At 41.2% G+C, this 12,111-nt stretch overlaps 1 protein-coding gene and 1 non-coding gene across 2 annotated transcripts; both read right to left on the reverse strand.

Moving 5' to 3' along the window:
* Positions 1 to 1,221: 1,221 nt before the first annotated feature.
* On the reverse strand, positions 1,222 to 8,739 carry LOC106573943 (lipoamide acyltransferase component of branched-chain alpha-keto acid dehydrogenase complex, mitochondrial). Its single transcript, XM_014149418.3, has 11 exons — positions 8,561 to 8,739; positions 7,777 to 7,918; positions 7,346 to 7,421; positions 6,985 to 7,166; positions 6,613 to 6,740; positions 5,820 to 6,072; positions 5,497 to 5,663; positions 5,045 to 5,122; positions 4,610 to 4,801; positions 4,293 to 4,364; positions 1,222 to 2,408 (listed from the first exon to the last, which is right to left on the reverse strand). Exons 1-11 carry the CDS (start codon positions 8,603 to 8,605, stop codon positions 2,241 to 2,243), a joined length of 1,503 nt encoding a protein of 500 aa, XP_014004893.1. The 5' UTR covers positions 8,606 to 8,739; the 3' UTR covers positions 1,222 to 2,240.
* On the reverse strand, positions 2,511 to 2,649 carry LOC123727950 (small nucleolar RNA SNORD94). The gene has a single exon (XR_006759912.2). It is a non-coding gene; the product is annotated as a small nucleolar RNA SNORD94 (small nucleolar RNA).
* Positions 8,740 to 12,111: the final 3,372 nt, after the last annotated feature.

Genomic DNA, 12,111 nt, shown 5'->3' on the forward strand with positions numbered 1-12,111 from the left:
TTGGACAAAAAATACTGTAAAAACACCAGCAAAATTGTGATTTTAATTTTGGAATACTGTTCCAAATAATTCCCATCATAGAGATATGTGCTCGTATACAAATCTAAGCAAGGTTACAAATTATTATGTTTCAGTCACATATTGTATGTTTGGGCTTCTTGTGGTAAATTTGCAGGATTACAAATTATTAGCAATTCTGTTCAAGAACAAAATCGGCCCACGGCTGAATCTATACTGAACAAAAATATGTACACAACATGTAAAGTGTTGGTCCCATGTTTCATGAGCTAAAATAAAAGATTCCAGAAATGTTCCATATGCACAAAAAGCTAATTTCTTTCAAATGTTGTGTACAAATTTGTTTACATCCCTGTTAGTGAGCATTTCTCCTTTGCCAAGATAATCCATCCAGCTGACAGGTGTGGTATATCAAGAAGCTGATTAAACAGCATGTCATTACACAGGTGCACCTTGTGCAGGGGACAATAAAATGGCACTCTAAAATGTGCAGTTTTGTCACACAACACAATGCCACAGATGTCTCAAGTTTTGAGGGAGCGCGCAATTGGCATGCTGACTGCAGGAATGTCCACCAGAGCTGTTGCCAGAGAATTGAATGTTTAATTTCTCTACCATAAGCCATTTCCGTCATTTTAGAGAATTTGGCAGTACGTCCAACCATCGTCACAACAGCAGACCACGTGTAACCATGCCAGCGCAGGACTTCCACATCCCTCTTCTTCACCTGCGGGATCGTATTTCTGTCTGTAATAAAGCCCTTTTGTTGGGATAAACTCATTCTTATTGGCTGGGCCTGGCTCCCCTATGCCCTCCCAGGCCCGCAACTTTTCCCAGTCATGTGAAATCCATAGATCAGGGCCTAATGCATTTATTGAAATTGACAGATTTCCTTATGTACTGTAACTCAGTAAAATCTTTGAAATTGTTGCATTTATATTTTTGTTCAGTATAGTTGATCCCTGTCCTAGTGTCTGCTGTTTTTTTCCTTTCAATGAAGACCTAGGGCTCTGTTCAATCTGTATTGATGAAACGTTACAGAAACTAAGGTCATTTCCAAATTGAGCTGACATACATAGCTGTAGATCGATAAGGAGAAAACCCGCAGACCCCATTTACATTTAAGTCATTTAGCAGACGCTCTTATCCAGAGCGACTTACAAATTGGCCCTCCGCCCTTTGTGGAATGAGATTGACACGTGATATAGATAAATGAAATGCTTTATTTTACCAAAATATTGAGCTTCACGAGTTTTGGGGAACATATAATGTACAACACAACAAAGCAAATCTTTACGCATTAAATTGATTTAAACTTTTCAGGATCCACACTATCAGAAAGAACAGTGGTTGTTGAGTCAGTCTGTATTATTTAAAGGGACAGGAGAAATGCCAATCTCACTTAAGTACAGAGAGATCACAGTACACATTTCCCAAAATCCATTCCCCCAAATCCTACACTAGGTGTTCACTTCCAACCATTACTTTATACTTTTTTTTAAAGCAATACATTATCAGACAGCAATAAAAGCACCATTCTAGAAAAGCAGCAACTGTAACAGATAAATTGATCAAACTAACAATTGTGGAACTATTGTAGGAGCCTTATGTCCATTCTCATAGCAGATGTGTACACTCACAAGTGCGTGTTGTGCAATGATGCTTTTCAAGGGGAATCACTAAAACACACATTCTCTTGAAAAGAGCTTTCTAGTGTTGAGGGAATGTGTGGGGCCATAAAAACATAAAAAAGGCCCTGCACCTTTAAGGTTATTCCATGGTTTCGGCCTTTTCTTCTTTTTTTTAACAGAGACATACAGTATTTCAGAAATACAGGTTTACTAAAGGTCTGTTTTCCAACATTCAGCTCTTCAGCAAAAATCACTACTTTTTATAACCATCCTATATCAGTAAGGCAACCGGAAGAGAGAAATAAAACTAAGGCCACACACAAAGATAAAACAGCCTGCAACTAGATATTAGTTTCACAATGTTGAGTAGTAGGTAACTTGTAGTGTCTGTGGCATGTGCAGCCATTCATATTCTGAGGAAGAAAGGTTTTGGAAGGCCAAGGAGGCGGGAGCAGTATGGGGACCAGTAACACCCAGTCAATGTGACTACCCAGAGAGTCAGAGTACAGTAGAACATTTTCACATAATCATGGTGACTGGTTTTGTGTTGCAGGGCTGCATCCAGAGGAGGCCGTCCAGGGTGCCGCAGGCTCATTTTAGGTCCAGGACCATTGATGCTGGGTTCTCCAGGTAGTCCCTCCACATGTTCGAGAACCGCGCCATTGTGGCCCCGTCGATGATCCGGTGGTCTGCTGACCAGCTGACATTCATGATGTGAGCTTTCTCCACCTCGTCCCTCGAGTTAAACCTCGGCAGGGCCTGAAAGGGGCATGAACATGTCAGGAGACTATTATTCATAAAGCAATCAAGACATCCATAACCACCAAATAAATATAATGTAACAAGTACAGAGAGAGTCATGAGGCTCAGTCAGGCGTCTGTATTGTGTTTGCACCTCTCAGTCAGCCGGACACCTGCCCACTGAACTAAGAACCAACACCAACACTCAGCTCCCATTATCAGCAGAGTTCCGTACCCTTGTGCTTCTCACCATAGCCATCATGGACAACATACAGTTGAAGTCGGAAGTTTACATACACTTAGGTTGAAGTCCTTAAAACTCGTTTCTCAACCACTCCACAAATTTCTTGTTAACCAACTATAGTTTTGGCAAGTCGGTTAGGACATCTACTTTGTGCATGACAAGTAATTTTTCTAACAATTGTTTACAGACAGATTATTTCACTTATAATTCACTGTATCACATATCCATTGGGTCAGAAGTTTACATACACTAAGTTGATTGTGCCTTTAAACAGCTTGGAAAATTCCAGAAAATTATGTCATGGCTTTAGAAGCTTCTGATGGGCTAATTGACATCATTTGAGTCAATTGGAGGTGTACCTGTGGATGTACTTCAAGGCCTACCTTCAAGCTCCGTGCCTCTTTGCTTGACATCATTGGAAAATCAAAAGAAAGCCAAGACCTCAGAAAAGAAATTGTAGACCTCCACAAGTCTGGTTAATCCTTGGGAGCAATTTCCAAACGCCTGAAGGTACCACGTTCATCTGTACAAACAATAGTACGCAAGTATAAACACCATGGGACCACGCAGCCATCATACCGCTCAGGAAGGAGACGCGTTCTGTCTCCTAGAAATGAACGTACTTTGGTGAGAAAAGTGCAAATCAGTCCCAGAACAACAGCAAAAGACCTTGTGAAGATGCTGGAGGAAACGGCTACAAAAGTATCTATAGCCACGGTAAAACAAGTCCTATATCGACATAACCTGAAAGGCTGCTCAGCAAGGAAGAAGCCACTGCTCCAAAACCACCATAAAAAAGCCAAACTACGGTTTTCAACTACAGATGGGGACAAAGATCGTACTTTTTGGAGAAATGTCCTCTGGTCTGATGAAACAAAAATAGAACTGTTTGGCGGAAAAAGGGAGAGGCTTGCAAGCAGAAGAACACCATCCCAACCGTGAAGCATGGGGGTGGCAGCATCATGTTGTGGGGGTGCTTTGCTGCAGGTGCACTTCACAAAATAGATGGCATCATGAGGTAGGAAAATTATGTGGATATATTGAACCAACATCTCAAGACATCCGTCAGGAAGTTAAAGCTTGGTTGCAAATGGGTCTTCCAAATGGACAATGACCCCAAGTGTACTTCCAAAGTTGTGGCAAAATGGCCTAAGGACAACAAAGTCAAGGTATTGGAGTGGCCATCACAAAGCCCTGACCCAATCCCATAGAAAATTTGTGGGCAGAACTGAAAAAGAGTGTGCGAGCAAGAAGGCCTACAAACCTGACTCAGTTACACCAGCTCTGTCAGGAGGAATGGGCCAACATTCACCCAACTTATTGTGGGAAGCTTGTGGAAGGCTACCCGGAACGTTTGAGCCAAGTTAAACAATTAAAAGGGATTGCTACCAAATACTAATTGAGTGTATGTACACTTCTGAGCCACTGGGAATGTGATGAAAGAAATAAAAGCTGAAATAAATCATTCTCTCTACTATTACTCTGACATTTCACATTCTTAAAATAAAGTGGTGATCCAAACTGACCTAAGACAGGGAATTTTTACTGGGATTAAATGTCAGGAATTGTGAAAAACTGAGTTTAAATGTATTTGGCTAAGGTGTATGTAAACTTCCGACTTCAACTGTAGCTGATAAAGTCATTTACGATTCACAAACCTGGATCTTTCCCAGAGCGCCAATCGCCACCTCAGGAGGCAAAATCACTGGCTTTGCATACGTGCCTCCAATCTGATTCAAGGGAATACACAAATACATGACATGTAAATACTGAACAAGCGACCCAAGCAAGCATAGGAAACAAATAACGCAGTAGCTAGCAGTCAATTACTATTCAAGTAAGCATTACTAGATGGCTACCACAAAGGCCAACCAGTTTGATTTATCAGTATTACTTATTGATCAAGCTCATTCTCCCAGCTTTAGCATTAGTTTCTCCCAAGGTCCCTAAACCCCACCCCCTCTCCCCAGCTCACCGAGCCGATGTTGGAGAGGGTGAAGGTGCCTCCTGTGAGGTCGGCCGTGCCCAGCTGGCCCGTGGCGCCCAGGGTCTGCATGCGGTTGAGCTCCCCGGCGATCTCAAACACACTCAGCACCTGCACATTCTTCACATTGGGTACCAGCAGACCCTGGCTCGTGTCCATGGCCAGGCCAATGTTGTGGGACGCCTGGTGGAGGAGACGAAAAAGAAGTTCAGACCCAGTTTGGGTTCTCAATCTTTTCGACGGGGGAGATCTGAGAAGTTTAAACTCTCTTCATGTTCATGTTAATGATTCATTCTATTTCTACCGTCCAGAATTGTGCTCGCCATGAGCAAGCACAAATACACCATTTATTTGAATATTTTGATGCATCATTGTCTTCAATAACACTGCAATATCTAGATCTGGGGGACCTTCCGGCAGCCTTACCTTGTAGGTGATGTTCTGAACAGCCTCGTCCACCGAGGCGTTGAGGATGGGGAAACGGAGTAGGCCCAGAGAAGCAGCCTGCTCAAACAGACAAGATATTTATCACCATCACAGCAAAAACAGACTATTTCTCCAAATCCTCCAACATAGTCCTTTTGGTATGGCATGATGCATCCCACTGCATCATGAGACTTATGACACCCGTTGCAGTGAGGTTGCTCTCCAAGATGTTAAATCACTTCAGTCATAACAGAAGCCATTTAATTTGTCATAACAATAATATGTCATTTGGCATTGGTGGTCATAAATTGACATGAGCTTATAACACTCATTTCAATGTCATAACAATCATGTCAAATAAAGTGTTATAGTGCATTTTGACAATAGTACCACCTTGACACCCAAATGTCACCTTACAACGTCATTATATTATGTTGGGAGTCAAAGGTCACCTTGATGAAGAAGGGCATGTAGCTGAGCTTGACACCACGAGCCTCTGACAGGCCCTTCAGCTCCTTGCGCAGCTGTACCAGCCTGGTCAGGTTCACCTCATCACAGTACCCAAAGTGGGGGATTTTCAAGGCAGCAGTCATGGTCTTTACCATCGCTTTATGGAAACCTGGTCGTTCCAAGGAATACAATGGGAAAAAGGGATAAAGTTTTGATGAAAGAGCAGCCCATCACCCATAGTGATTATTATCTGAATCAGAGATGTATCCCAGAAAGCAAATACATTTATTGGAAGCATTAACCATCTCTGTAAAACTGCCTCTACCTTTCAGGGGCTCAGTGCTGTCCGTGCCCGAGAAGACGGGCCTAGAGATTGCAGGGAGCGGGACACTTGGTGGGGGCTTCGCCTTTGGCTTGACAGCCGAAGAGGGGGCGGATGCTGTGGGAAGTGGGGGCTGAATCTCGTGGAATGGGGTCAGGGGTAAGATGGCCCCTGTCTGTTTGGCCAGAAAGTTGAGGATGTCCTCTTTGAGGATCCGTCCGTCTCTCCCCGTTCCAACCACTTCACTCAGCTTGATCTGAAAAGGAGTAATGAGACAGACAGGTGGACATGAGGTAAAGGAATAATGGGGAGTGGCAATGAGGTAAAAGGACAGACAGGTGGACATTAGTGATGGTGGTCGATACACTTACATATCGCAATGTTATTTATTTGTTTTATATATATTTTTACTGTAGATAGCGCTAGTCAGCTGTACCTGCGCCAAAATGGTGGTATTTTCCTAACTATAACTTGTGGTCGATCTTCTTTTTAAACAGTGAGACACCATGTTTTTAGCACTTATTTTCCTGACTGATCAAAACTAATTTTCTCATGCTCTTGTCTCTCTGTAGTAGACATATAGCGAGCAATATATTTGGAACATCATAATGCAATACATATCAGCACCTAGGTATCGTGATAACATCATATGGTCCCTGGCAATTCCCAGCCCTAGTGGACATCCACAAAATCCTGCACACCCATTAGCTCTCTAGGATGAGCATTGGTACCACTGGTTTAAAGGGGCAGTGTGCTGCTATACTTTGTGTTGACAGTGTGTGTTTTAATAACTCACGTTGTTCTCCATAGCTAAACGACGGACTGCAGGGGTGGCCTGGGTCTTGTGTCCCTTGATTTCCTGGTGTGTGTGCTCATCGTGTGACATCGCCGGGGTCTCCACAACATCCTCCTCATTGGCCACCTCTGAAAGATCGACCACAAAGTCATCACCACCACCAACCAATGGGAGTCAATGTTGTTTTCGGACTTCCAGATATTCTGTTGTGTTCCTAAATGTTTATTTTGATGATGAACGGTAATATAAAAAGGTAAAGGAAATGGCTTCAAGGTTTCCAGTTCCAACTGTTCTGAAAATGTTCACTGTCAACGACTTCATACGTAAGAAGTTGGGAGATTCCCATTACTCTAGTGTTGGTGCCCTACCTACCCGGACCGGACTCTGTCTCAATATCCACCAGCGCTGTGCCCACTAAGGCTGTAGCATCCACCTCATAGTAGAGCTTTTTAATGACACCGTCATAGCGACTTGTGATGGTGACAGATGCCTTGTCACTCTGTACCTCACAGATGCTGTCAAACTGAGACACCTTGTCTCCCTCCTTTACATACCTACAGAAAGAGAAAGAGACATTGAACCTAAACAAAATATGTATCTTGGAGCAGCAAATCTTGGAGCAGCAAAGCCCTGTAATAATTGAACTTGTGTGCCTTCTAGTGGCAACTCTTATAAAAACCTAATTCATAAAAAAGTGGTGCTCACATCGGTGTACCATATTTTGAAAACATACCATTCCTTCAACGTCACCTCCATGATGCCCTCGCCAATATCTGAAAGTTTGAATGGCACAATTGGTCCTGGTGTGCCTGTAAAGAGAACAAGTGATCATTAAAACAACATTAATTATTTAGCCTATAACTTCCACATAGCCTTATGTCTATAACATCTGTTGTAATAGAACCCAATTATTTAAAATAAAATATTTTTTACATAATTTGAACCTGTAAGATTGATTGTTTACAGCCTGTGTGTACACTGTCAACAGCGTTCTTCCTCATTGGGCTAGTTCGTTTTGCATGGTACAATGCCAGGGTGGTTGGAGATTTAACTTAAGGACCAAGGGAATGGTCTAAAAAAAAAAAAAGCTAACCCAGCCCCCAGCACCGGGACCTACAAAAAGAACTCAGTTGGAATATACTGTTAGTGCAGAAGCCTACCTACCATAACTTGTGCGAAAAAACCTAGCGCTGCACAGCTGAGGGACGAAGACATGGTGGGGATGGAGGGTGTAGTCTGGTCGGCCAGTTTGGACCCTGGAGCAGCAACGCTTGTGCCGATATTCCAAAATCTGGGATGATAAACGCTGACAAATAGATCCATGTGATTATCATTAATTTGATGGGGCTGGGCACTGCGGGAGCTCGCTACTTCTATACACAGCATCTTCAGTTATTATATTGCATGACTGTTGGGTAGCTATCAAAAGTTAACTAGATGCAAAGCAAGTTAAAGTTATTTATTATCTAACCAACCTAACATCCAACAAAGTTAAATCGTCAATCCCAAAGTGTTGTAGCCATTCATGGCTAAATTGTTTATCAAAGTTACTTTAGCTAACGTTAACTGGAAACTTGTTGAAAAGACATTGTAACCGAGGTTTGACATTGGCATGCATGTTCAATTCTGTCATCACACACATCGTCAAGAGTTTGAGTCAATTTGTTGGCTAACTACATATTTTGGCTAGTAGTAGCGAGCAGATAGCAATTTTTGTCAATACAAAGCAATGACGAAACATTCATTTCAATCCCACTGTAGTGTAGACTAGTTAACTAACGTTAGCCATTCAGCTAGGTAGCTTGTTTGCTAGCAGCTGCATGGGTAAAGTCTCTAGATTGAGGTATAGTGGCAGATTTTATAAATGTAAGATACTTGTGCATCATCAACTATTTATGCAAAACTTTCAGGTGGGGATTAACATTTGGAAAAACTCAAACAAACATACCAAGCGTCTCATAAATGTGAATGAGCCTCTAGTAAATGCCGCCATCTTTGTTCCGTCCGGATCTGACGAACAATGCACACCCCTTTCAATGGCCAACCAGAGATCAGTCGCCGTAGGGGAACGCCTCCGTCGTGAATTGCTCGTCAAATCTATAAAACTAAGTGCACTGTGATTTTAACATATTCTAGTTTAAGGAACATACATGTATTTACTGAGCTAAGTAACCCGTGACTGGACTGCCTCTCACTACCATATTTGGGGGTGAGAAAACGTTCTAAACGGATGCTTCAGCCAAAGAGTTTTACAACTGAACCAAGATAGACCACAGCCTATTGTTTTCAATGGGAATAAATGAGTCATAGTGGACAGAAAAAGCAATGAGGTGGGCAGATACAAGCACGAGCTAGCGAGATCCTATTGGCGCGTTCCAGCATATATCTGCATATTTCCGTTAGGGAACGCATATTATGTGAATTGCGCCTGTGCAGAAACTACATTCGCCTTTGCACTCCTAAACATTGCGATTTTTTAAAACTTTTGCAAACGGTAAAGTCTACAAAAACGTTGTCCACTCAGTTCATAACAGATTTTAGTTTTGGGCTAAGAAAACGGTTTTGAAATAAAATGTTTAATCGACGAGAAAATGTGCAGAATGTCGGCCAAAATCCATCTCGTTCCATCTCACACTCTGTCTTGGGTTAGTTCTAAAAAAAATATTTGTCTTATGTCTGTGTTACAACTTTACTTGAGGCGATGTTAATGGGGTTAATAGTGATGGGCCAGTAATTGAAGGTTGCTGGTTTGAGTCCCTGAGCCGACTATGTGATGAGGTAAACCGACTAGGTGAAAAATCTGTTGATGTGCCTTTGAGTAAGGCACTTACCCCTAATTGCTCCAGGAAGTAGCTCTGTGTATGAGTGTCTGCTAAATTACTAAAATGTCAAATGTAATAGCAAGTTCATAACACATACGCAGTACAACTATTTGAGGGGATGTTCATGTAAAAGATGCCATTGTACTTTGTAACTCTCTTGTGTTGTGTTTTTAAAGAAAGGACTGTCCAGCCAGCGATCGAGGTTTATTGGTGTTTATTCTGACGATAGACACAAGGAAGAACATTAGATGTGCAGGACAACAGTATGTTGATGGCTGTAGATTTGTGATTCGTTGCTTGTCAGTCAGTATCAGACTAGGTTTTTTGTAATCAAACATCAAAACAATGACAAAAATAGTACATAATACAATCAATGTCAGTACCTGATGATAGGTAGAGGAAGCACATTAGATTTGCAGGACAGTATGTTGATGGCTGTAGATTCGTGATGTGTCTTTTGGCATGGAAATACAGTGCCTTCAGAAAGTATTCACACCCTTTGACTTTTCCCACATTTTGTAGTGCTACACCCTGAATTTAAAATGGATTCAATTGAGATTTTGTGTCACTGATATATACACAATACCGCATACTATCAATGTGGAATTCTGTTTTTAGAATTTTATACAAATTAATAAAAAATGAAAAGCTGAAATGTCTTGAATTAATAAGAATTCAACCTCTTTGTTATAGCAAGCCTACATTTTAAAAAATGTGCTTAACAAGTCACATTATAAGTTGCATGGAATCACTCTGTGTGCAATGATAGTGGTTAACATGATTTTTGAATGACTACCCCACCTCTGTACCACACACATACATTTATCTGTAAGGTCCCTCAGTCAAGAAGTGAATTTCAAGCACAGATTCAACCACAAAGACCAGGGAGGTTTTCCAATGCATTGCAAAGAAGGGCACCTATTGTGAGATGGGTGAAAATAAAAAAAGCAGACACTGAATATCCCTTTGAGCATGGTGAAGTTATCAATTATGCTTTGGATGGTGTATCAATATACCCAGTCACTACAAAGATGCAGGCGTCCTTCCTAACTCAATTGCCAGAGAGGAAGGAAACCACTCAGGGATTTAACCATGAAGCCAATGGGGATTTTAAAACAGTTACAGATTAATGGCTATGATATGAGAAAACTGAGGATGTATCAACAACATTGTAGTTACTCCACAAAACTAAATGACAGAGTAAAAAGAAGGAAGCCAAAAATATTCCAAAACATGCATTTTGTTTGCAATAAGGCACTGAAATAATACTGCAAAAAAATGTGGCAAATAAATTAACTTATGTTTGGGGATAATCCAACACAACACATCACTGAGTACCAGTCTTCATATTTTCAAGCATGGTGGTGGCTGAATCATGTTATGGGTATACTTGTCATCGGCAAGGACAAGGGAGTTATTTAGGATAAAGCAAACATAATACTATGCCCAGGAAAAATACTTGAAGAAAAACTAGTTCAGTCTGCTTTACAACAGAAACTGGGAGACAAATTCACCATTCAGCAGGACAATAACCTTAAACCTAAAAGGCTAAATATACACTGTCAGTTGCTTACCAAAACGACATTGAATGTTCCTGAGTGGCCTAGCTACAGTTTTGACTTAAATCTGCTTGAAATCGATGACATGAAAATGGCTGTCTAGCAATGATCAACAACCAACCTGACAGCGCTTGAAGAACTTTGAAAAGAATAACGGCCAAATATTGTACAATCCAGGTATGCAAAGCTCTTACCCAAGAGAGACTTACCCAAAAATACTCACAGTTGTAATTTTCTGCCAAAGGTGATTCTAACATGTATTGACTCAGGGGGTTGAATACTTAGTATAATAGTATATAGTATAATTTTTCTTCCACTTAAGACATTACAGAGTATTGTGTGTGGATCGTTGACCCTTCGTGGTTGAGAGAATGCCAAGAGGGTGCAAAGCTGTCATCAAGGCAAGAATATAAAATATAAAATGTATTTTGAGGATGTATCAACAACATATATATATATATATATATATACTAGCTACATAGTTGTCTTTGCTGTCTTTGTATCAAGGATAAAGGTGTAGCTTTGAGAAACTAACAAGGTTAGCTAGCCAGCTGTATTCGTTCGCAGCCATTGCTAGCTAGCCAACTCTACCAGCTAGCAGTATTGTATCATTTTTAGTCAATAAGATTTTTGCAACGTAAGCTTAACTTTCTGAACTTTCGAGACGTGTAGTCCACTTGTGTAGCTAGCAGGACTGACTTTGTGTTAGCTAGCCAACGTTAAATTACTTCAGCGTTATGAAAGGAACTAGACACGGACACGAATGATCCATTGGTAGTTTGCTGTAACCAAGTATTGGTGCTAACCGTGTGTTATTGGATGCTAGCATGCTAGTTAGCTACGGCGTCAAAGGATACGGTGCACTGGGTGGGTTTCACGGAAGAATACTGTACCAAGTTATCTAGCTGAATAAACTAAGTTTGAGCCTATTCCTGGAAACACTGAACCACTGTAGTTTACATCAATTATCATTTTAAAGTGGAAGTAGGAAAAGTTATATTTGAGTGTTTCAGTGAATGGTTAGTGAGGGAGTCCCTGCGCTCTCGCTTCCCCAGTTGTTTAGTTAATTTTAATTCCAATCTCCTTTGTATTAGCGTAGCCTCTCCTGTAGCCTGTCA

Source organism: Salmo salar, chromosome 16, assembly GCF_965601325.2.
Source record: "Salmo salar chromosome 16, fSalSal1, whole genome shotgun sequence".
NCBI classification, from domain to species: domain Eukaryota; kingdom Metazoa; phylum Chordata; class Actinopteri; order Salmoniformes; family Salmonidae; genus Salmo; species Salmo salar.